Source organism: Panthera uncia, chromosome E1 (genome assembly GCF_023721935.1).
Source record: "Panthera uncia isolate 11264 chromosome E1, Puncia_PCG_1.0, whole genome shotgun sequence".
NCBI classification, from domain to species: Eukaryota; Metazoa; Chordata; class Mammalia; order Carnivora; family Felidae; genus Panthera; species Panthera uncia.
In genome coordinates, this window is record NC_064814.1 from 17,291,605 (window position 1) to 17,316,428 (window position 24,824).

The 24,824-nt window shown below is 43.0% G+C and overlaps 1 protein-coding gene and 1 pseudogene across 3 annotated transcripts; one reads left to right on the forward strand and one right to left on the reverse strand.

Moving 5' to 3' along the window:
• On the forward strand, nucleotides 1-24,219 carry MILR1 (mast cell immunoglobulin like receptor 1). 3 transcript variants are annotated; one of them, XM_049637669.1, is made up of 9 exons: nucleotides 1-215; nucleotides 4,877-5,152; nucleotides 10,296-10,583; nucleotides 12,232-12,342; nucleotides 14,204-14,293; nucleotides 14,826-14,876; nucleotides 15,009-15,077; nucleotides 15,521-15,604; nucleotides 20,937-24,219. In XM_049637669.1, exons 1-8 carry the CDS (start codon nucleotides 86-88, stop codon nucleotides 15,574-15,576), a joined length of 1,071 nt encoding a protein of 356 aa, XP_049493626.1. In that variant the 5' UTR covers nucleotides 1-85; the 3' UTR covers nucleotides 15,577-15,604; nucleotides 20,937-24,219. The 3 variants fall into 3 exon arrangements, with proteins under 3 accessions (XP_049493626.1, XP_049493627.1, XP_049493629.1); XM_049637672.1 differs by lacking the exon at nucleotides 20,937-24,219 and having other exon boundaries at nucleotides 20-215; nucleotides 4,877-5,026; nucleotides 15,521-15,953; XM_049637670.1 differs by lacking the exons at nucleotides 14,826-14,876; nucleotides 15,009-15,077; nucleotides 20,937-24,219 and having other exon boundaries at nucleotides 11-215; nucleotides 15,521-15,984.
• On the reverse strand, nucleotides 5,311-6,229 carry LOC125927367 (NADH dehydrogenase [ubiquinone] 1 beta subcomplex subunit 4-like; annotated as a pseudogene).
• Nucleotides 24,220-24,824: the final 605 nt, after the last annotated feature.

Below are 24,824 nucleotides of genomic sequence, written 5' to 3' on the forward strand. Positions count from 1 at the left end.
TCATGCCTTCTGTGTCCTCCTCCCTAATTTCTTCTGGAGCTGTTTCAACAAACTGTTCTTTTAGGGCATTTTTTTCTTCTCTCGCATGTATGGCTCATTTGCCATTTTGAAGCTTGTGTCTCTAAACCAAAACGTGATGTGGAAAAAGAGTTTTCTCATGTTCCTTTTCTCTCTCTCAGTTCAAAGAGCTGCCCTGGATTGTGAATGGAGGAACAGTAAGTTTCATTTACTTCCTTCTCTCTTTTACCAAAACTCTTTTCACCGACAAGTGGAGATGGTCAGCTTTCAGCACGACCATTCACGAATAAGTCTTTCTTTGCTTTTAGACGAACAACCAAAGTCAAGCCTTTTCTGTTACCTACAGTTTAAAAGGAAATGATGGGAGGGAGGGAGTTGAAGGCTCTTTGCTGAGGTTCAGAGATTAAATGTTGAGATTGCTTTTACGCTGAAATGTTTCTTTCTTTCTCTGTTGTTATTGTTTTTTTTTTTTAATTTAGAAAATCAACCCATAATCATTGTAAAATAATTCAAGCAACAAAATAAAAATATATATTGGGAGGTGGTTTACCATCATGGAGCTAGACCAGCCAGGGTTGTGGTCCTAACCCCGGTTTCTACCGTTTTCCAGCAGGCAGGCTGGGTGTCTGATGTAACCACCTGACCCTTAATCTCTTACCTCTGTGATGTGAGGATAATAAAACCACCTACCTGGGAGGGTTCTTACGAGGACTCGGTGAGACAAGCCATGTCCCTTAGCACAGAACTTGGTATGTGGTAAGCTGTCGCTAAATGCCAGCCCATGCTGCTGTGACTAGATGAAATATGAAAGTGCTGTTGTGCTCTCCAATTCTCCATTTCCAGAAGCAACCACTTATCAACAGTCATTCTCTATTTGGTACCATAGGAAACAAACTCTGCTGTGATGTGTCCTTTTTAATTTATTTTAAAGTTTATTTATTTACTTGAGAGAGAGAGAGAGAGAGAGAGAGAGAGAGAGCAGGGGAGGGGCAGAGAGAGAGGGAGAGAGAGAATCGCAAAGCAGGCTCTCCACTGTCAGCGCGGAACCCCATGTGGGACTCAAACTCACGACCCTCAAGATCATGACCCGAGCTGAAATCGAGAGTCTTGATGCTTAACTGAACCACCCAGGGGCCCAGTCCTATTTTTAGATGACAATACATCACAGAAATCCTTGTAAGCAGTAGATGTAGACTCACCTCTCTTTTTTCAACGGCTGCTTGGCATTTCATAATGTGACTCAGCCATAGTTCATGTAACCACCCCCCTTACTGATTTATCCATTTTTTTCTTTGTAATGTAAACAATGCTGCAATGAAAATCCTCATACAAAACATCCTTTGTGGACACAGGAGAGGGGGAGAGCATCTCTGGAGGATAAAATCCTGGAGGTGAAATCGCTGGGTCAAAGGGCATGTACATTTGAATTGTTAAGTTGCCTTCTTAACACGCAGACCGGGTACCCAGTCACAGGGTGAGTGTGTCCCAGCCTTCTCCAACAGTGGACACAATCTGTTTTTAAATTTGTGCCAATCCGATGAGTAAAAAACAATATCTCAGTGCTGTTTTGACCTCATCACTTGTGAGCCAGAGCATCTTCTTCATGTTTATTGGTCATGAAAGCTCCAGAAGTTCTATGGAAAGGAAATTTAGGGACAGCCGTCTGGTTGGAAGGAGAGGAGAGGCTTTATCTTGAAGCTGAGCTTACAGAAGCTGAGAAAATGTCAGTTGTCCAGATCAAAAAGGGCAAGGGAGCTTGATGACATTTTTGAGGGGCCTAAACTCCTCCTCTACCCAAACTGTCCCATGGCCCTAGCATTATTTAATGGCCTTTTGCATTCATTCTTCTGGAAATTACCTATTCATATTATTTGTCCATTTGTTTGTCTTTTTCTTATTCAGTTGCCATTGACATATCTATCTATCTATATATATACATATATGAAAATATATATACATGAAAAATCCTTTGCTTTCATTTATATGTTAAGTATTTCCTTTTCGATTGTCAGTTGTCTTAATTTTGCCATAGAAAAGCTTTAAGTTTTAGGGGAGTCAATTTTTCAGTCTTTTCTTTGTGGCTCCAATTTTTGTGTCTTATTTGGAAGAGCTTTTCTTCTCAAGTGATATGAAAACTTTTTCTAATATTTAATTCTTTAATAATGTTATTCTTTTACATTAGATTTTCTGATGAGGGTTACTTTTTTCCTTGGCATTTTAAAATAATAAAATACAAACATACAAGCTATCAAAGACTACTAGCTAGTGTCAGAGGACTCATGAGGGGCTCCTGGCTGGTAGAGCATGTGACTCTTGATCTTGGGGTCATGAGTTTGAGCCCCGTGTTGAGCCCCGTGTTGTGCCCCATATTGAATATAGAGCTTACCTAAAAACAAACAAACAAAAAACAAAACAAAAAAGGACTCAGGAGCTGGTATAGAGATGCTTCTCATGGTCAAAAAATGGGACAATAAAAATAATTGCAATGGATTGAAATACATCAAATATGTAAACTATGAGTTCATAATGATTCTTTTTTAAAAAAAATTTTTAACATTTATTTATTATTGAGACACAGAGAGAGACAGAGCATGAACATGGGAGGGACAGAGAGAGAGGGAGACACAGAATCCGAAGCAGGCTCCAGGCTCTGAGCTGTCAGCACAGAGCCTGACGTGGGGCTTGAACTCACAAACCATGAGATCATGACCTGAGCCGAAGTTGGACGCTTAACTGACTGAGCCACCCAGGTGCCCCAAGTTCATAATGATTCTTAAACAAAAAAATAACAACAGTGAAAGAAAAATATCCTGTTACAAGATGCTAGGAAACCAACTCATTATTTTCAGAACCAGTCAATAAAGGAAGAGAATCAAGCATTTATCCTGCTTTTTCAATGCAAACCGTATCTCCATATAACCATAGTTGATGGGGGCAAGTTTCTCTTTATAGAATTATTTCAGATAATAAATGGAAAAGGAATGAATTAGTATATCACCATTTTGCAACCTCTAATGAAATAATGCTTCCAAGTGATTATTGTCAAAGCCGGCTAAGAAACAAAAAGAGAGATGACCAGACATTATGTGCTTCGTAATGGAAGTGCACCCTACCCTCATGCATTCTTGCTAAATAAAAGCTAATCTGGGGGCACCTGGCTGGCTTAATAGGAAAAGCATGAGCCTCATGATCTTGAGGTCATGAGTTCAAGCCCACATTGGGTGTAAAGATTACTTAAATAAATAAAACTTAAAAGAAAAAAAAGCTAATCTGAATTTTATTAAATTCAGGGGACAAGGGACAAAGGACCAAGGTAAAGGATACCATGGGAATGTGATCAACAAAATCCAGACCATGGAAAACACTATCGAACAAAGAGCTTGCCATCTTCCACAAATAAATTGCAGGGGGAAACAAAAAGATGGAAACATCTACAGATTTAAAAAGACATAAGAAATAGGGGCGCCTGGGTGGCTCAGTTGGTTAAGCGTCCAACTTCAGCTCAGGTCATGATCTCACAGTTCGTGGGTTTGAGCCCCGTGTCGGGCTCTGTGCTGACAGCTCAGAGCCTGGAGCCTGTGTCAGAGTCTGTGTCTCCCCCTCACTATCACTCTCTCTCTCTCTCTCTCAAAAATAAATAGACATTAAAAAAATTTTTTTTAATTAAAAAAAAAACGGGGAGGGACCTGGGTGGGCTCAGTCGGTTAAGCCTCTGACTTGGGCTCAGGTCATGATCTCACAGTTTGTGAGTTTGAGCCCCTTGTCGGATTTCTGTGCTGACGGCTCAGAGCCTGTGTCTCCCTCTCTCTCTGCCCCTCCCCTGCTTGCCCTCTGTCTCTCTCTATGTCTCTCTCTCTCTGTGTCTCTCTCCCTCTCTCAAAAATGAATAAATATTTAAAAAAATTTTAAATAATTTTTTTTTTCAAAATAAGAAATTTAAAAGAAATAGTGGTCCAAAAAGGTCACCAGACATAATGTTTGGTCAGAGAACCTAGAATTTTAATATTTATTTCAAAATAATTTTTTTAATGTTTATTTATTTTTGAGAGAGAGAGAGTGTGAGAGAGAGAGAGAGAGAAGGAGAGTGGAGGAGGGGCAGAGAGAGAGGGAGTCACAGAATCCCAAGCAGGGTCTGTGCTGTCAGCACAGGGGCTAGGTCTTATGAACCGTTAGCTCATGACTTGAGCTGAAATCAAGAGTATAGACTCTTAACCGACGGAACCACCCAGGCGCCCCGGAATTTTAATATCTCTAAGTCAGCACAGCCAGTCTTAAGGGAGTGTCTTTTATCAAACTGTATACCTGCAACTAATATTACACTGTGCGTTAAGTAACTGGAATGAAATTTTTAAAAATTTATTCATTTTGAGAGAGGCAGAGATAGTGCGAGTGGGGGAGGGGCAGAGACAGAGAGGGAGACAGAGAATCCCAAGCAGGCTCCTCACTGTCAGCTTGGAGCCCAATGTGAGGCTCGAACTCACGAAACCGCGAGATCGTGACCTGAGCCGAAAACCAAGAGTCGGATGCTTAACCGACAGAGCCACCCAGGCGCCCCCTCACTAGGATTTAAATTTAAAAAAAGAAAGAAGGAAAAATTAGAGTGTCCACTTCAAGCTCTCACCAGCAGAAGAGCTAGCAAGCACGGAAGAGCTGGTCAAGGCCACCCATCTGTCACTGGAAGGAGCCTCTGTAGGTGCTGAGGCTTTCCTCACACACTGGTCAGCCTGGCCGTGCCAACAAGAAAGTTCTCCAGGAACGAGCATCTCTACCCCTTGACCCACAAAATGTGGCCAGATTACCACTTAGTTATTAAGCAACATTAACAAAGACTTTTTTCTTGTGTTACTCTGTTTTCCAGAACTCCTTTCTCCAAGTTTGAACTCAAAAACAAATGCAGTCACAAGGGGTCAAAATGTGTCTTTAATTTGTTCCAGCCGGAACCCATCACTACAGATCACCTATCTTTTGTTTCGGCATGAGAAGCACCTGAGAACCCAGGAAGGCAAAGGTGAACCCATGATTTTTAACCTAAGTGTCTCAGAAGCCCATGATTTGGGTCCCTACAAATGCAAAGTCCAAGTTTCTAACTGTTCAGTTATCAAATACAGTCATGAGTTCAACTTCACCTTTGTTGGTAAGTAGAGACTCATCCCTGGGGGGGGGGGGGGGGGGGCTGTGATTTGTGGGATTCTTTCCTGTCCTAGAATGGGCTCTCTGCTCTCCTGAGAATACTCACTCAAGGGCTTGGAAAGTATGTCACTGAGATCTTTATTCTTATTCCATTTTGCTTGCTCTTCTGAAGACTTTTTTTTTTTAATGATTAATAGACTTCTTTAAGCTATTATAATACATAGGGTCATCGTTGCCAGACTTAATATGAAATGTTAAATGGTCGATCCAATTTTCCTTCCTAGATAAGTTTTTCTTTCCTATTTCTGTCAGTTTTGAAAACATAATACCAGAAGAAGGGGGACCCAATTCCTAACAGAGCTCCTAAGAGTGAGGTCTTGGGATTGGGATAGATATTTGCTGATCTTGCATAGGGCCCAATGAATTAAGGCAGGATCTTTGGTGAGCCCTCTGCGGCTCAGATCGTTGTACTGAAGCAAGTACTCCCATTTAGGTTGGGATCTTTTTTTTTTTTTTTTTTTTAACGTTTACTTATTTATTTTAAGAGAGAGAAAGAGCGCTCATGCAAAGGTGCGAGTTGGGGAGGGGCAAGGTGAGAGGGAGAGAATCCCAAGCAGGCTCTGCAATGTCAGCGCTGAGCCCAACGCAGGGCTCAATCTCCCAAACGGTGAGATCATGACCTGAGGTGAGATCAAGAGTCGGGAGCTTAGTGACTGAGCCACCCAGGCGCCCCAGGTTGGTGTCTTATGACCAACCGCTCAGTTTGCGCCTTCTGGGCTTCCACAGATGTGCCTGTCGTATTCGGCTGGGTGGAAGATAGCAGGCAGGGTGGCCAACCGCCACGGCTGGTATTTGGGGAATGACATCGTGGCAATCCGGCATACCTCTTCCAAAGACTCATTGCTATTTCAAATAATGATAGCCTGATTGCCTTAGACAAAAAACCTTATGTGAACAATTTGGGAAATTGTTGAGATCTTTTCTAGATGCTTTATTCTAGGATTCCCATCACGTAGGCAAAAACCACTGTTTCTCTGAAGGTGCAGGAAGACTTAGAATCAGTATTGGACCCTGCGGCAAAGGTCTTCAAAGCCCCAGGTCTTTTCCAACTTCTTCCCTTTGCAGTGACCACCCAGCAGGTGCCCCACCAGCCAGCACTCTTCCTGCCCAACCACATCTTATTACTGCTATATTTTTCTCTCCCATCTTCCCACCCAAGCCTCTCACAACCTAGCATTAATGGTCTCATTTATAAAGGTGACCTTGATAAAGGACTTCTGAGAGAGGGAGAGAGGGTTTCCAGGTAATATGTGGGCATGGAACCTGGAGGCTTCTAAACATAAGAGCTCTGACTCACTGATCAAATCTTTGAGTGATTCTCTAGGTCTGTGCTGTCTAGCATAGTAGCCACTAGCCACGTGTGGTTATTTACATTTACATCCAAATTAATTAAAACTAAATGAAGCAAAAAGCTCAATTCCTTAGTGTATTCAATAGCCACAGCCGGCCGGTGGCTGCTTTGTTAGTGCAGACAGAACGTTTCCATCATTACAGAAAGTTCTACTGAGCGCCATTGCTCTAGTGCAAGGGTTCTTAGCATTTTAGGTTATAGCTGTCTTAACAATCGAATGATAGTGATGGGTACTTTTCCTGAGACATATTCATGAGATTACAGATGCAAATCTCTGCATAAGGCTTTTAGGAGATCCAGGTTAAAACCAACCATTTTAGGACAGTTTTGAACCCAAAATGAACAGAAGCCATATTGTAGAAGAAGAGTGAAGAAGGGGCAAATCCTTACAAACATGGTCTTAGGATGTGGTACATAACGTGAGGGCAGGCCCTCCGCTGATAATAGTCCATCTAGGCCACCAGGCTGGACTGAGCCGCCTTGTACTGCAGAAAGAGCAACGGGGTGAGCGTTGGGGAACCTGTGCACCCCTGGCTTCCCGTGCAACTTTGCATATTCCCTTTAGATGCGCCTTTGCTATATCTCCAGCCCTCAATCATTAAAATGGGTTAAATGGTAAAATACCATTTAACATGGGTTTTAACTCTGGGTGGGAATCTCAGTCTATTGTGGGCAGCATGGGGTGAGGAGAGCAGGCACTTACTTGGCAGAGAAAACATACGATTGTCCTTCAGATCACTGAGATTCAGTGTGAGAAAAGATGTCAAGACCCACTATTAGTGTGGGTTTCCTCCATTTGAATAACGGGGACCTACACTCCTGTAAGGAATAAGCCCAGTTTTAGATGGTTTATGAACTTGATGGCTGAAGCCTTAAATCAGCTGATTAAAAAAAACCCCAAGTCTTCATTTCCTGAGCTTCTGTCCCACAGATATGTATAAAGTCTTCCCACATCCTGCCTTCCAAGTAAATGCACAAGTTTCCTGCAATTTGTCATGGTAACTACACTGTCCTGTAGAACTATTTTGATAGATTATAAGACTGTTTCAGCCCCATTTAGATCCAATTAGTAGATATCTATTGAGTGCTTACCCTGTGCAAGTAATTGTGTTGGGTATTGGGTGTTGCTGGGGTTTCGGTGATGCCTAAGACATGTTCTTGTCCCCAGCCCAGTAGGGATATGAGCCATGAACACAAATTCACTAATTATTGACTCAATCATCAAATATTTGATGATATCCCAAATGTGCCAAACCCTGGATATACATTAAGTTTCTGCTCTGGTAGAGCTTACAGTCTTGTTGGGGAGACACAAAACCCAAGTACCCAAACAGATTCATAATCACAAACGGCATTGCTTATTATGAAGAAAAAAGAAACTGGCACAGTGATGGAGTGAGGCAAGGCATGGTGGAGTGATCTACTTAGGTAGGGTAGTTAGGGAAGGCCTCTCAAAGGGGATGGCATTGAAGTAGAGCCTTGAAGAATGAGGAGTTAGCTATGCAAGGAGACAGAGAAAGAGGGCTCTAGTCAAGGGACGCTAGCCTGTTCAGGGGCTCCAACTTGGGAAAGAACTTGGCTGGTTGGGAAGGACCTGATAGGAGGCTGGTATGGCCAAAGGTCAAATGAGGGGAGTGTAACCCCAGGTGAGACTAGAGTGGGAAGGGGCCAAGTCAGGCAGGGCCTATGACCCAATTGATCATCTTCAAAGTACATTCTAGGTGAGGCAGGGCAAGAGAAGTTGGGGACTGGTTAGGAGGCTCTTGAAGTCATCCAGGAGACAAACAATGGTGAGGACGCACAGACATGGATGGATTCCAGGTATATTTTGGAGGAAGAAGCAGCAGGATTTGTTTGATGATTGGATTTGGATTCACAGCAGTGAAGGTGAGGAAGGAATCAAAATGATTTCCAGATATCTAATGTGATCCACGATAGGAGTGTGGCATTTACTGAGATGGGGAAAACTAAAAGAATGGGAGGTGGGGGAAATGGAGAGCTGTTCAATGGGTATATGCAAGATGAGTAAGTTCTCCAGATCTTGCTGTACAACATTGTGCCTGTAGTTAATACTACTGTATTGAGCACTTAAAGATTTAAGAAAGTAGATCTCCTGTTAACTCTTCTTACCATGGTAAAGTAAGTAAATGAATGAATGGATGGGTGGATGAATGAATATATATCTAAATAAAAACATTTCTTAAAGAATGGGATTTTGTTATATGTTTACCTACTGATTTTTCATTAACTAGCAAATCAGCTAGAGTTCAGTTTCAAACAGATTACACTTGAGGGGACCATGAGACACCCAAGTGTATCATATAAGAGGATGGGCCAAAGACGAGAGGAGGCAGAAGAGGAAGCACTTCTGCCTGGAGGCTTTAGGCAAGTCTTAAAGGAAACGGGGCAGCTGAATGAGTCTTAAAGGGCTCCTTGAAGTTTTTAAAAATATAACTGGGTTAGTGAAGAGTAGCAACCCCCTTACTCTGATCACTATGATGCTGTGACTCCCTTTTACCAGTCCTTTTACAAACTCTCAGGAAAGTTTACATCTTTCCAGTCACTTTAGATATCAGTCCTTGGTCCAGTTTGGATCATCCCATCTCAGCGAGGAGTCCAGGCACCCTGATTTCTCATGAATTGTTTCAACTGCTCCTTCCTGAACACTACAGGATATAGATTTCAGTTCCATTGGAAGAATGTCCTATCAGTGCTCTTCCCAAAGTTGCTCTCTGAGGCCACCATCACCAACCAGGTGCTGCCTTGTCAAGGATGTTGCTTCAGGGATTCTGCTCAAGGGAGGGGTGGAGCAAGGAGACTAAATCATTTTCCTTGATTTTACTTATACTTGGGTCCTTGTATGTCATTGTTTCTGTGCCAAACTGATATTGTTAAAAAAAAAAAATCTGTTTGAGAGTTGGCCCTGGATCTGCTGGTTTACTAGCTGTGTGAGTTTCTTACCTCTCTGAATCACAGTTGGTTCATCTGCAGAATGGGCATGATATTATCCTGCTTGTAGTACTGTTGTTACAAAGTGAAAGGAGGTAATGTGAATAGCAAGCCTGGTACATGATAGATACTCAACAATTATACTTCCTTTCCTATAATACTGCTTTCTTACTGAATTATTAAATAAATAATATAGCTGGATTCTCCCACAAAATACCCATACCACAGGGTTTTCCCTGACAAAGTTAAGCAGACCCACACACTTCCTGTTGAAAAGTTCTCTTGAATCTATCAGAGTTACTTCCTGCTTGTGGGAGGAAGTAGAAGATAATCATTCAGCTGAATTCTATAAATAAAAATACAGTTAGAAAAGATTATATTTTTAGATTTCTTTGATTAAAAAAAAAACAATGTAGCCTTATAAAGACTGGGACTAAGAGCGCCTCTCAACTTCATACTTGGAACTAGATCTTTGACAGAATCACACTCGTTGTCAACAATAAACAGATGGAGAATTCTGCTGAAAGGCAAGTTTGTGCTTTGATTCCTCAAAGTAAGAGACACCCTCCACCCTCTGGTGTTCTCAGCACCCAGCTTGTGCCACACTGAGTGGAGCTAACCATATACCACCGGTCTTTCCCACTGGGCTGCAAGCTCCCTGGCTTCTCAAGAAGGGTGTCATTATCTTTGCGTCCACAGTCAGGAATAGAGGTTCAATCCATGCTGGTGGACTGAGTGGGTGAATCCATTCTGCTCATCCCTTTAACACATACTTTCATTTGCCTAGACCCAGTGATTACACCAGTGCTGAATGTTAACGTCGTTAAAATAGAAACAGACCAACATATAATACTGCATTGCATCTCATTCAACGGCTCTCTGCCCATCAATTATACTTTCTTTGAAAAAGATACTGCCATATCACCAGCCATTTCCAAGTACGTAAGGGAGCCCGCTGAATTCAACCTAACCAAGAAAAGCACTGGCGGAAGGGAAGAGTATAGGTGCAAAGCTGAAAACAAATTGCCTGACCACACAAAATACAGTCAACCAGTCTTCATCAATCCCTGGACAGGTAAGGGCTACCTGAACTCTTTTGACAGGCTCTGGATTTGCTTCCAAAAACTGCAGCCAGCCTCTCCCCTGCCCACGCACTTCCCACTTTGGCTGTATGCATCCAAAGGCCTTTCCTTTGGAAGGTTCCACACAAATTCTGATGGGGTTTCTTTCTGCCATCCAAAAGAAGATGAAAAGCCTAGAAGCTAGGTCAGGAAGAAACCTTGCAGTGAGATTTCCTGACTTGACCCTGCTTCCTGCCTTGATCTCCCGCTGCCCAGGTTCTAAGCTAGCACATGAGAATTTGCATCTTTCTTGGGCTTGGAGCCCGGTCTTGATTTCCTTCTGCTTTTTCATTGACTTCTAACGCCTGTGCCCTCCCGTTTGGCTGTTTCTTGCCCACTACTAATGCTTGGTGAGTCTAGACTTCTGGGACCACCCTTGTGGTGAGAAGGGCCCCTGTCCCAGTCCTGTGTTTTGGAAGGCACTGCTTTGGTGCTTCTTGGCCATGTATCTTCCCACAGGCCGAGGGGCCCAGGGGCACATGAGAAAGTGCCCACCTGGACCCTGTATCTCCACTTTCCTAAACCATATTCTGGGTACCTGCACCTGAATTCCCTACCCAGTCAGATCAGAACCCTCCTTCCAGGGCCTACACAAGTCTTGTTCCCAGCTCATCCTCCCAAGATTGTACCAGGGTAAGGATAGGAGCATCCCTATTCTCAAGTGTAGGGGGCTGCTTTTGGGGGGTGTGGATAGCATTTGGACATGCAGGCTAGAGGATCCACGTGCAGGTGAGGCCCCTTGGGGTGCACATCAGAGCCCGAGTGGAAAGCTGGGCTGGGCCTGGGGCTAGGGCTGACTCTCTTCATGCTGCCATATTCTGGCACAGAAGTCTGAGGAGTCTGAGAATTCTAGATTCAAACCTGGCTTTCCAGGTCCTTATGAAGGGACACTTGTCGAGGTAGGAGGAGGGTAGAACAAAAATGAGGTTAGCTAAGGCAGTAGGCACACTTGGGCATTGAACACTTCACTTAGCCTCATCCACAGAAGAACAGAGCCCACACCCTGCTCTTTGGTAAGTTCTAACAGATGAGGCAGCCTGTTGGACTCAGGCTCCAGAGTCCTGGTTTTGCCTACAAACCACAGCCCTTCCATTTACTAGCTGTGTGACTGTAGGAAAGTCCTCTATCCTCTCTGAGCCTTACTTTACTCATTTGTAAAATGGGAGTGCTATCAATGAGATAAATAAGGCAATGCACGCAAAGTGCTTAACACAGCATCTGGCGTGTAGTTAATAATGAATGGTAGCTGTTTAGGTGACATAAATCATGCCAACATGACTAAGGGCTTTGCCCAATAAGTGGCCAGGCTGTTCTGAGCCTTATGACTCTAACAGTGTTGCCAGGAATCTGGTTCAAGGCTGTGCTGTTTTTTCTCTTCCTTTGTGCGACCCCTTGTGGAAGATGTATTTGGTTGTGACTTTAACAACTTCACTGACTAACAAGCTACCTCTCAAGAGTTGCAGGTGTCCATAGTGGTCTGAGGCAATTAAATTAGTTAATTTAGGAGACGGTTGTAAACTGCCCTTTCCAGAACACTCTACAGTTCAATGTCATTGGAAAAGAAAGCTGTGCGGTAACCAATGAACCGCTATCTTCTTCCAGGAGGAGGCAGCTGTCCTTTCTGTCTGCAGCTACTGCTTCTGGGATTATTGCTGGTGCTAATGGTAATAATCCCAATTCTGACATTTTGGATACTACCAAAGTACAGAGCAGGTAAGTTCTTTTGGCAGCTTTTCACGGTTTTCCATGGGCGTGGGATACAGAGAACAGGAGAGAAGGTGAAGAGGAAGGGAAAGGAAAATTAAAAATGGGATACGACGAAGGGGGCGCCTGCATGGCTCAGTGGGTTGAGCATCCAACTTCGGCTCAGGTCAGGATCTCGCAGCTCGTGAGTACAAGCCCCGCACTGGGCTCGCTGCTGTCAGCTGAGAGCCCGCTTCTGATCCTCTGTCCCCCTCTCTCTCTCTGCCCCTCCCTCCCTCCCTCTCTCCCTCCCTCTCTCTCTCTCTCTCAAAAATGAATAAGCATTAAAAAATTTTTAAAAAATTGTAAAATACACATAAAAAAATAAACATTACCATCTTAACCACTGTTCAGTATACAGTTGAGTATAAGGACACTGCCACTGCTCCACAACCATCACCAGCATCCGTGCACGGAACTTTTCTCATCTTGCAACACTGAAATCCTGTCCCCATTCAACCCTCCCCATTCAGCTCCCCCGACCCCAGCCCCTGACAACCAGCGTTCTCCTTTCTTCCTCTATGAATTGACTACTCTGGGGACCTCATCTAAGGGAATCCTAGGGTGTCTCTCCTTTGGTAACAGGCTTATTTCACTCAGCGTAATGTCCTCAAGATTCATCCATGTTGGGCATGTGTCAGAAATTTCCTTCATTTCTAAAGCTGAAGAATATTCCATCACAGATACATACGTAGATACAAATACATATATCCGCTAAATTTATCCATTCATCTGTCAGTGGGGCCTTGGGTTGCTTCCGCCTTTGGGCTATTGTGAGTAATGCTGCTGTAAACATGGGCACACAAATCTTAGTAATTTTTTAACAAAAGGCCCCGCATGTTTGCATTGCACTGGGCCCTGCAAATGAGGTGGTGGGTCCCGACCGCCAGCTCCGCAAAGGCAAGAGCTTTGCCTTGTAATCGTCCACCTCCTTGCTGGCCCTGCCCCTCCGAGGAAGCTCCGTAATTGAAGATGAACTCGAGCAACATGCCTCTGCCTCACCTCAGGTGCTGCATCAAGCCCCAGGCACTGCTTTTCACCAGTCACCTCTCGGGACCACCTCTACTTAAGATTGTGAAATTTGGCCTTTTCACTTGGCCCACAAGCATGGAGGAATATCAAGATTTGCACAAAAAACCAGGATGTCTCCGTACCAGTGAGCCGAGGGGCGTTGGGCAGGCTCCTTCACTTGCTGGAGCCTCAGTGTTCTGACCTGTAGAATGGGGAGATACTGTCACAGCTAGGGAGAGACCTAAGTGATGCATGTTAGCCACCTGTGCCTCCCCCTGTGCCTCCTCTAGAGAGTTTTAAGTCAGAGAAGTCAGGGACTCAGTTGACACAAAACTTGAAACTAGATGTCAAAATGTATACATCTTATACCTTTTTACAACCTGTCTTCCCTTCTTACCAAAAGCCCAGGGTCTTGCAAAAGTGGAATTAGCATTCTTGATTACTGGCCAGGATTCAATAGAACTCGGCTGGGTAATTTACTGTCTCTTGCAGATATTACAAAGCTTTTTACAGACTGTTCTTTTTCAGCAAAGGAAAGAAAATGTGTCTCTGGCCAACCCAAATGTAATCTGCGTAATCTGATGGGCAAAGGATGTTCCTTGCAGACCCAGGGAAATAAATCAGAAGGGCTTCTGGCTTGGAGAAGCGGGTGATATGGATTCCTCGCTGAGCCCGTGGTTTTCCTTTAATGGATGACAGTGTAGGCCATTGGAGCAGGGTCATTCTTTGTTTCGGAACTTTGGGGGATTCGGCTCCTTGGCAGAGGAAATGAGAAAAATATGGCTGAATTGGTTTAATGTTTCTGTACCAATTTACGTAGGAAAAGCTATGAGAGATCAGGCACCCAGAGACAATGGAAATACACCCATGGAAATTGGAATATATGCAAATGTCTGTGAAACTCAAGCAGGTAAGAGAACTTTGTTGGGTATTTTGATTGGTTTGGTTGGTTGGTTTCAGGTTTCGTCTTTTTAAAATTTTTTTAAGGTTGTACAGACACACGGGTAGCAAAAAAAAAAAAAATGAAGAAAAGTTATAGAATACAAGGGCTCCCTCCGACGCATGACCTCCAGTTCCACCCTGCCGGTTTAACCATCAGTTTTTAAAATCCTTCCACAGATACTCTATGCATATGGTAGCAGGTCATAGCCATGCCATCGTACGCCTTGATTTTTTTCACTTCACAACGTATCGTGGAGATATTTTAATGTCAATTCGGAATGATCCGCAGGGTGTTCCAGAGCCTCTTATGACCCCCTCTTAATGCAGGCATCATACACTGCTTTATGGTAAATAGACCCAGGGCAGGGCCTTGGTAAGGATGAGAATAAACCCAGCCAACTGACTGAGGGCCGGCCTTATCCCCAGGCATGGCGCTAAGCAAATTACCTGCTCTGTACTATGCAAACACCACTGACTCCCAATTTATCTCGTTCCCATAGACTCTGTGCCAGGCTTGGAACCAAGGCAGTGTGTTCGCACAGCCCAAGATGGTGAGTGCTCTCTGGGAAAAGTCCAGAGGCTGCACACCATTTCGAGGGCAGCTGGCTAAACCCTGCCCTCGAAATGGTGATCAGAGATTCGGATGACAGGCCTAGTAACTCTGTTCCCTGTCTTTTGCCCAGGAATTGGACACTCCCAGGAGATACATTATGCTACCCCCATGTTCCAGGAGGTGGCACCTGGAGGTCGTGGTGAGCCACAGTTTGGGATAAGAGATGCTAACAAAATGAGACCGCGGTCCCTGTGAGGCCACCATACTCTGGGGCTTTAGAAGCCCAAGGACGGGGTAGATGGGGGCAACGTGAACACCCAGGGTACCAGTAGCAACCAATACCACAGCTCCTAACAAATGACATCGGGAGACGGGTGGGTAGGGAAGAGGGAACGATGTGACATAGTGACGTATAAAAAACTCAGAGAGGAGGATACGGGGGTACTCCTAAACCATCTTAAAGAATAAATTGCTTGTATACAGTCCAGGAAAAAAACCCACTTAATTCTTGGTTCTGTCAATCCACCCAGCTACTAAAATGAGATTTTTTTTTTTTTTTGAGGGGTGGTGGTGGTTGGTTTTTAGAGACTCTATGGATATATACATTAGTTTTACTGAATTATTTTCTCTTTTATATTTCAGAAGCCTATAATGATTGTAAAACTGGGTCTATCTATTCTGAGCTCATCAGAAGATGACATTTAAAGCTACAAGCTACATCTCAGAGTAAGATGCTTTTTATGAAGCTGATTTACATGAAGAAAAAGCAAATTTGACTGATACTTAAAAATATCTCACTGGTTACCTAAAATAAATTACTATTTTTCATGATCAAACACTATTCCTTTGGCCTATTTGGGTACATCCAATCCTGTCATCAGATAATAGTTTTGTCAGGTGGGATCCTGACTGGTGACAGATTTTAAATGCTTTTGCTATTTTTAGGCATGGACCATTCTCTCCCCATTGCCACATCATTAAAAAAGAGTACTTGTGGGGCGTCTTGGGTGGCTCAGTTGGTTAAGCATCAGACTCTTGATTTCAGCTCATGATCTCACAGTCGTGAGATCGAGTTTCCCCCGGGGCTCCACTCGGCATGGAGCCTGATTAAGATTCTCTCTCCGTGTCCCTCCCATGCTTTCTCTCTCTCTCTCTAAAAAAAAAAAAAAAAAAAAAAAAAGAGTAATGGTTAGACCACTGTGCTTTTCGTGTCTAAATTCTAAAACAAAAATTGGTGCCTTTGAAAATGTGTCTGAAGAAAACAGTCCCTATAGTTACACACCAAGTACACATTTATTATCCATTGCTGTTTTGGTTTGCTCTCAGATTTTGGAAGGCTGCAAAAACATTTATATTGATTTTCATGGACTTCCTCAGTCCTCAAGACTTAGCTAATATCAAAGGCGTACCTTTATGTTTCCCATCAGCATTCTGTAGAGAGAACAGTGTTGTGTGGGAGAAAGGAGAATGGATTATTTTGACTGTTTTAACAAATTACCACAAACTGGTGGCTTAAAACAACAGAAATTTATTTTCATAGTTCTGGAGACCAGAAATCCAAAATCAAGGTGTCGGCAGGGCTGGGCTCCCTCTGAAGACCCTAAGGGAGAATCCTGCTTGTCTGCTTCAGTTTCCCATGGTTCCTGGTGTTCCTTGGCTTGTGGCAACATCTCTCTAGTCTCTGCCTCTGTCTTCACATGGCCTGCTCGTCCTTTGCCTTTCTTTTATAAGGACACTGGTCATTGGATCTCGGAACCCCCTGGATAATCTGGGATGGCCTCATCTCAAGATCCTCAATTATAGCTGCATAGACCCTTTTTTCAAATTAGGTGACATTCACAGGTTTCAGGAGTTAGGACATGGACTTAATCTTTTTGGGGAGCCACCCATTCAGACCCCTACAGGGGACAAAATGGTTTCTAGTTTAAGCCTCTCATCCTAGGAGTTATTAGTAACATCCAATAAAAGCCAAAAGGCATTTGTAGACAACCAAAACAACATGGCCAAAATTTTTCTGCTCTGCTCTTCTTCTGGGTGTTGCCTGAACCTCTGTCTTAATCGCTCCCAACAGTGGACCTCTGACTAGAAAAAGCACAGCTACCAGTTATTAGACACTAACTGTATAACATTCTGTAAGGCCGATATTATGAACTTGCTTTTACAGGTAAGGAAACTTAGACTCAGATGCGGTAAGTAATTTTACAAGGTCACCCACAGCTTAGTGGTGGTTGAATTGGGAGTTCAGTCCTAGCAAAGATCAGCAGAAGCACTGGCCATGGAAATGCCTCTTAGGGTGGGAAGGGATACTGTGCACACAGGTCCAGACTAGAGGATTGTATTGTCATAAGGCAGGATTCATGAGCATAATTTCTGCCCTTTCTCTGCTGATATTTGTATTTGGGGGAAATCAGTATGTCACAGAGGCTAAGAGAGTAAGGAGTCAAACAGACTGAGCTGAATTCAGGCTCAGTCATGTCTTAACTGTGTGACTCTGGATAAGTTATGGGGTTCAGTTTTTTTTCATCTGGGGGGTGAGAGCAAAGTGGGGGGTGGGGGAGACAAATAAATACCTGCATCATGGAGCCACTGTGAGAATTAGTTCAGGTAATGAATGTAAAGGGCTTGGAACAGGGTCAGGCATATAATAAGAATTTTTAAAAGGCTACCTCTTTGTGGTATGATGCTTACTCTTGAGTCATACCAGTTGGCTGCTCCCCTTAGAAATCTTGAAGTCTTTGTGGTCATAAACTTGGCAACTCAGTCACCATTGGCCTCTTCTGTCTTGGGCTCCCTCCTAAAGCAGAGCCTGAGATAAGGACTTGGGTGCAGGTAGCCTATATGTCAGGTGACCCCAGGCGCTGGGAGCGAGAGAGCAGGTACAGTGAAACATTTCAGAGGAGGGAAAGTCAACTCAGGGCGGGGAGGGGCCAGCAAGCTAGAAACCTTACTGGGAATTGGATTTGATCCAGTTAAGACCTTCTGAAGTTTTGAAGTCCAGAATGCCTCTGGGTTTCACAGCATGCCCTGAATCGACAGCCTCTCATTTTCTCCTTGCAAAGCTTTTAAAGCACTTAGTAGAAGCCAACCAAGTCCACAATCCATATAATTACGATTGCCCTGTGCCTTTCAAGTGCTAAAACCATGGAAGAGCCTAGTGCTTCACTTTCTACCTCTGTCCCCTTTCCCACTGCAGGGGAAGGTCTTAGTAATTGTAAAGTAATTGGGAGGCTATGGCGTGCAAGTGTTATCACCATCCCCTTCCAACATCACATGTTGCCATCCATCCAAGGAGTAATTCAGCTTCCCAGCACTGCTCTCTAGGGCCTTCTGATACCCTGTCTTTTCCTGAGCTAGCCATGAAAGCAGAGCCTGAGATAAGGCCTTCTGTGCAAATAATTTATCTGGGAGGTGACGCAAGCATCAGGTACTGGAGGAAAAGCCAGTACCAGGGTGTACTGTTGAGTTGGGCAACTGGGGCTTGATCTCACTGGAACCTTCTTAGCAATGAGAAGATGTTTCTTAGAACTGTCTGCCTAAGGACTGATAGTAAGAAGCGGTTATCCATTGACTTCCATCCCTGATTGGCTGAGGGGTGTCCCAGGAGGGGATGCCTCCCCGACCTCTAGGCTGTGCATGTGGACATTCCAAGTGGGTTTCCATGGGCGTCTCATGCAGGGCACTGCAAAGCACCAGGGCAGAAAATGAGTGATATGTGTTGCACGCTTGAAGTGAGAAGTTGTCAACACAAAGTGAACGAAGTCCCAGATGCAGCTGGAATCAGAGGTGAGGCCCCGAGGATGTGACACAAGATACAGAGGTGGTGGCTACGCCATCTCGCCAAAGTTCCTTTGTGAAAACAATAACTGCCATACCAGTGTCCAGCTGCTATTAAGTGCTTTGTGTACCTTATATGCTTCCATAGTCCTCACAATTCCCTCCCCATCCAGCTGCGACTTCCTGTGGCTTCCCACTCCACCCCCCCCCCCCCCCCCCGCTCCCCACACACGTTCTGGCTTTCGGATTGAATTGTTCAGGAAGGGAAGAAGAGGAAAAGGAAAAGGAAAAGACCTACTGAGCTTTCATTTCAATAGCTACTTTGTTTTCAGGTCTATTTCAGCTTCACTTTGGTTCTTTTTCCATACTGTCTTTAGTTCTGCCTGTTTTTGCATTGAATACAAATGGAATCATGGAGCAGTCATTCTTGTGTCTGGTTTTTTTCTGCCCAACATTGTATTTGTGAGATTTGTGAGTTGCAGCATGCAGCTTTAATTGTGTATTTCACTACTAAATAGTACTCCATTGTTTGAATATACTGTAACTTATTTATTCTGCAGCTGACAAACATTTGGGCTGTTGTCAACTTGGGGCTATTACAAATAATGAAGCTGTGACTGCTCTTATGCAACAACATGTCTGCTGCTTTCATGTGCGTGCAACTATGTTGAATATGTATAGGAATACAATGACTGGGTCATGGGATTCATCCCCATGTTTATCCCCAATGTAAGGAGATGATGCCATTATATTTTCCAAAGTGGTTCTATCACCTTTCTATCACCTTTCCATTCCCTTGAATGGTAGACGATGTCATTTTATGTATGTATGTATGTATGTATGTATGTATGTATTTTGAGAGCGTGAGCAGGGGAGAGGGGCTGAGGGAGAGAGAGAACCTCTAGCAGGCATCATGCTCAGCACGAGTCCGATGTGGGTCATTATTTATTTATTTTTTTAATTAATTTACTTACTTATTTAGAGAGCATGAGTGGGAGAGAGGGGCAGAGGGAGAGAGAGAACCTCAAAGAGGCATCATGCTCAGCATGAGCCTGATGTGGGTCGATCCCATGACCCTGGGGTCATGACCTACACAGTAACCAAGAGTCAGATGCTCAATTGACTGAGCCACCCAGGTGCCCCGCAAGGTCATTTTAATTGAACCATTCTTGTGGCCATCTAGTAATATCATTTTGTGATTTTAACTTGCGTTTCCCTGAGACTAATAAGGTTGAACACACTTTCCCATATTTATAGGTCATTTGGATTTCTTTTTTTAATGAAATCCCTGTTTGAGGCCCTTACTTAGCCTGTTTTTCTGAAAGCGTTTTGACTTTCATATTTTGGTCTACATCCACCCAGATGTGTGTGGTGTGGACATCATAGTTCATCCCTCCCGTGCACGAACATAGCCAACTCTAGCACCATCCACTGAAAAGCTGTCCTCTGCCCACCAAACTGCTATATCGTCTCTGTCACACAATCAAATGTCCATGTACAATGTGCGTTTCCTTCTGCGCTTCAGATTGTTTCATTGTTCTTCTTATCTCTCCTGCGTTAGTACCATATACTTTTTTTTTTTTAAGTTTATTTATTTATTGTGAGAGAGAGAGATACTGAGTGATTGTGGGAGGGGCAGAGAGAGAGAGAATCCCAAGCAGGCTCTGCACTGTCAGTGCAGAGCCCGATGCGGGGCTCGAAATCACGAACCGTGAGATCGTGACCTGAGCTGAAGCCGAGAGTCAGACGCTTAACCGACCGAGCTGCTCAGGCGCCCTGCCACCATACTCTTCTAAATAAGTTTTGATAACTGGAAAAGCAAATTTTCCCATCTTGTTCTTTTTAAGAATGTCTTAGCTATTCTTGACCTTTTGCATTTCCAATTAAATCTTAGAGTCAGCTTGTTATTTTCTTAAAGAAAACAAAAACAAAAACAAACCCTGAACATTAGAGGGATTTTGATTGATACTGGATTGAATTTATAGATCCATTTGGGGAGCATTAACGTTGTTATAATAATGAGTCTTGCACATTACAAGCATCTCACTGCTTTTGTCTTCTTGGATTCTCTTAACATTTTATCATTTCCTGCATACCCATCTTACACATCTTTTGTTCCACATCTTATTTATTCCTAGGTACTTGATATGTTGATGCTGTAAGTTGTATTTTATTTCATGCTGTTGATATACAGAACACAGTTTTTTTGTTTGTTTGTTTGCTTGATTTTGTATCCTTTAGCAACCCTGCTAAACTCTCTTCAACTTAAATAACTTAACTGTAGATGTTCTTACATTCTGGAGACTGGAGAGCTACTGCTGCCGTTACCCTGGTTGCCTCCTGCCACAACAGCCTCAGGCCCAGAAACTGGAGGCTCGACATGGGATGTGGAGTTCTGCCACCGCAGACATTTGCTTCTCAGCGACAACCACCACCTTCCCTTCTACTTCCCAGATCCCACGCACGCGTGTCTAAATGGAAGACATTCACAACCACACACACCCTGGCAGTAAGGGCATTGTAATTTTTTAGGTTTCTGATGCCACCAAATAGGAGGGTCATGATGACACTCAAGAGAGCCAAAGAATCTACTACATTAGCCAAAATAGCAATCAAGACTGAGGGTACAGTGAAGGCATTTTAAGACAAAGACTGAGAAGGAGGTTTTCCAATCACGTTCTCAGTGAAAGAAGTACGCCGTATACTTGAAGAAGAAACCTGAACACAGAGAAAGGGTGTAAGATTCAAGAACATTCATAGAGTAAACATAAATGGCAGAAGGCAGGGGGGCAGAAAGAGAGGTGCGCATAAGGTTTGCAAACATTATAAGGCTACTTGATGGGGGGCTTAAAGTCACCAACCATGAGATCATGACCTGAGCCAAAATCAAGAGTTGGACGCTCAACTGACTAAGCCACCCAAGTGCCCCTAAGGGATGTGGGTCTTGGCCACCTCTCTGACCTCTTCTACCCATCTCCCCTATGCTCATCTATCCCGGCTCCCCTGGCCTGTTTTCTGCTCCTTGATCATTCCACACCTTTTCCCTCATAAGGGCCTTGGCTCTTGCTAGTCCCACCGCCCCAGATCTTCACACACCTGACCCCTTTGTATCATTCAGCCTCAATTTGAAGGTCAGGTTCTCAGAGCTTCCCTGACAACCTATGCAAAACACACTACCCAGCCATGATTTGGCACATCATCCTGTTCTTTCTATTACCTACAACACTATCACTATCTGAAATTACCTGAAATTGTCCATGTGCCTCCTGCTTAGCATCTGTCCCCACCTGCCCACCCCTGGAAGGGACTTGTCTGTGTTGTTCACCACTACGTCCTTAACACTTACAGTCCCTGGGACTCAGGTGCTCAGAAAGCCTTTTTGAATGAACAAGATGAATAAATAGAGAACACATACAATAACAGGCCGGTCTTCAGGAGGAGCACAATTATCTGAGAGAAATTTCTCCCATGCTTCCTTACAGGACGATGTGGTATAACAGCAAACAAATGCCTCCAAAAACACTCTTATGGCTAAATCAACAATGAGTTCACAGGACTATTTCTTAGTAACATCTTTCAATAGATATTGGTGTGGTGTAATACGTGAGAAGGGTATTTGGTAAAAACAAATGTATTAAAAATAATTGGATTGGAGGGAAAATACATCAAAACAATACCATGCAAGTGTGCAGCTCTCGGACAGATTTAATGGGAACTGCTGCTGCAGTGAGCATCAGAAATCACCTGTAGGTTTTAAAAATATACTTGTGTGGGCCCAACGGTCAGAGATTGTTATCAGAAAGAATAGGGCTCAAATATATTCAGGTTTTTAAAAGCTCCACAGGGGATTCTGATGTAGAACTCCAGCTGGACATCTGTGATCTGGAAAAGCCTCCATAAATATTACTTACCTCACCTGCAGTGTAAACATTCTATGTTGCCAATCAGTGCAGATGCCTTAGCAGTCAAACCAGGAATACAATCTCCTGTGAAGGCTGAGGCCCCTAAAAGGAAAAGGTACCTAAATAAAGGGACCTGGCAGTACAACGGAGAGCTTTAGAAAAATGTTTTAAAACTTAAAAAATTCTTAGTTATATTAAAACTAAGTATTGAACCCCAAATTGCAAAAAATGAAATTTAAACTTTTAAGTAGACATACAGGGGTCATATTGGTATTGCAATTCTGAGACTGATGTAATTAAGGTAAAATAAAACAAATGAGCAGTTGTGAGATGTGGCTTTCTAATTTTATCATCACCCTCAATAGTCCTGAGAACTGGGATTTTGGAATGGGAATATAAATGTCTGATAAAAGAGATTAAGTAAAACCCCTGCAGTCCTAAAGGGCAAGAGGGGACTTTTTTGGTGTGATGGAAATGTTCTATATTGTCACTCTGGTAGTAGTTACCCATTTACCTAAAACGCATAATTTGTACATTTAAAATAGGTAAATTTATTGAAGATAAATTATATCTCAATAAAGCTGATTAAAACATATACATACACAAACACGCAAACACACACACACACACACTAGTTGTGAACACTGAAAAGGCCTAGACACAAAGTCCACTTTCTAACTATCAGTACCCCTAGTACCCAGAGTACAGCATCCAAATACTGTTTTCCATTAAAAGGAACCAGGGTTTCTTGGAGAAACTCTGAAATATACAATTTCTAGATCAGACATTAGATACCAAGGAAGCTATCAAACACTACTAAAGTTATGTCAAAAGGACTCCAGGCCAACTTGAAGAAGCTCCCACTGGCTAAAGATAGGACAATTTGAACATCAAAAGGAACAACTTTAAAGGGGACGAATCAGCATTTATCCTACCTCTCTCATACCTCTAAGCAAGTAAGAGATGTTTTTCCTTACAGAAGTATTCTAACTAATGAATGAAGATGTAAGAAAATCAGAATATCACCATTTTGCCACCTCTAATGAACTGACTGACCTAAGCATTGATCAACGATTGATTGCTAGCATCCCCAAAAAAGAAACCACCAGACCTAACTGCCTCCTGATGGGAGAACACAACCTAGGAAAAATCTTGTCTCCCCGCCCCCGCCCCCAAATTAAACTTGAAACTGATCAAGCCTCTGGATTCAACTTCCACTCTACAGGAATTATATATAGAGAAGAACAGGTTAAACCCTCATGGGGATGCAATAAGCACGGTCCAAACAGTGACAAAGCCTGTAAAATAAGCAGCCCAATTTCTTAAAAAAGGAAAAACAGAGAGAGAGCTCAAATTTATGGGATAAGAGAGACTAAAAGACCTAACAATCAACTTCAATTTTATGAAATTATGAGACAATTGAAAATCAAGTGGATATTTGACATTAAAGAATTGGTTTTGGGGTGCCTGGGTGGCTCAGGTAGTTAAGTATCCAACTTGGGCTCAGGTCATGGTCTCACAGTTCCTGAGTTCAAGCCCTGCATCGTATTCTGCACTGATAGCCCAGAGCCTGCTTTGGCTTCTCTGTCTCCCTCTCTCTCTGCTCCTCTCCTGCTCTCTCTCAAGGATAAATAAACATTAAAAAAAAAAAAAAAAAAAAAAAAAAGAATTTGTTTTTAAAAACTTTTTATTATGAAAATTCTCAAACATATGCAAAAATAGAAAAGCATTACAATGAACCTCCATGTACCCATCACCCACCTCCAACAACTCAGAGATATTTTTTTTTATCTATATTCCACCACTTTTTTTTAAACTGGAGAATTTTAAGGCATGTTTCAGGTATCGTATAATTTCACTCAAAAATATTTAAGTATGTGTCTCTTTCAGATAAGGATGTTTAAAAAAAAAAAAAAGCCATAATACCATCATCAGACTCCCAAGGAAATTGTCAATAATTCCTTCATATCATCTAGTATTAATGTTTTTAGGTGGGATAATGGTTAACAAGATACTTAACTGAAATCCTTACAGACGAAATGATACCCATAATCTGCTTCAAACTGGAATGGAAAGGTGGTGTTAGGGGGAGAAAGCAAGATGTTCACAGGCTGATGGTTGCTGGTGCTGGGCCATAGTATTTGGAGTCAATTACACTGTTGTCCATATATTTGGAATTTTTGCCAAGCGAGTAATGACAGCATAATTAACACAAACATAATCAGCACACAAAAGTCTAAAGATTTCTTTTATCTATGAGAAGCAGACAC

Bases quoted from the DNA above. Each gene is read 5' to 3' on its own strand.
- MILR1 (XM_049637669.1), top strand. From the start codon at position 86: ATGTATGGCTCATTTGCCATTTTGAAGCTTGTGTCTCTAAACCAAAAC. The intron at 5,153-10,295 runs GTAAGTAGAGAC...TCATTTGCCTAG, and splicing joins GTTCAACTTCACCTTTGTTG to ACCCAGTGATTACACCAGTG. The intron at 10,584-12,231 runs GTAAGGGCTACC...ATCTTCTTCCAG, and splicing joins CTTCATCAATCCCTGGACAG to GAGGAGGCAGCTGTCCTTTC.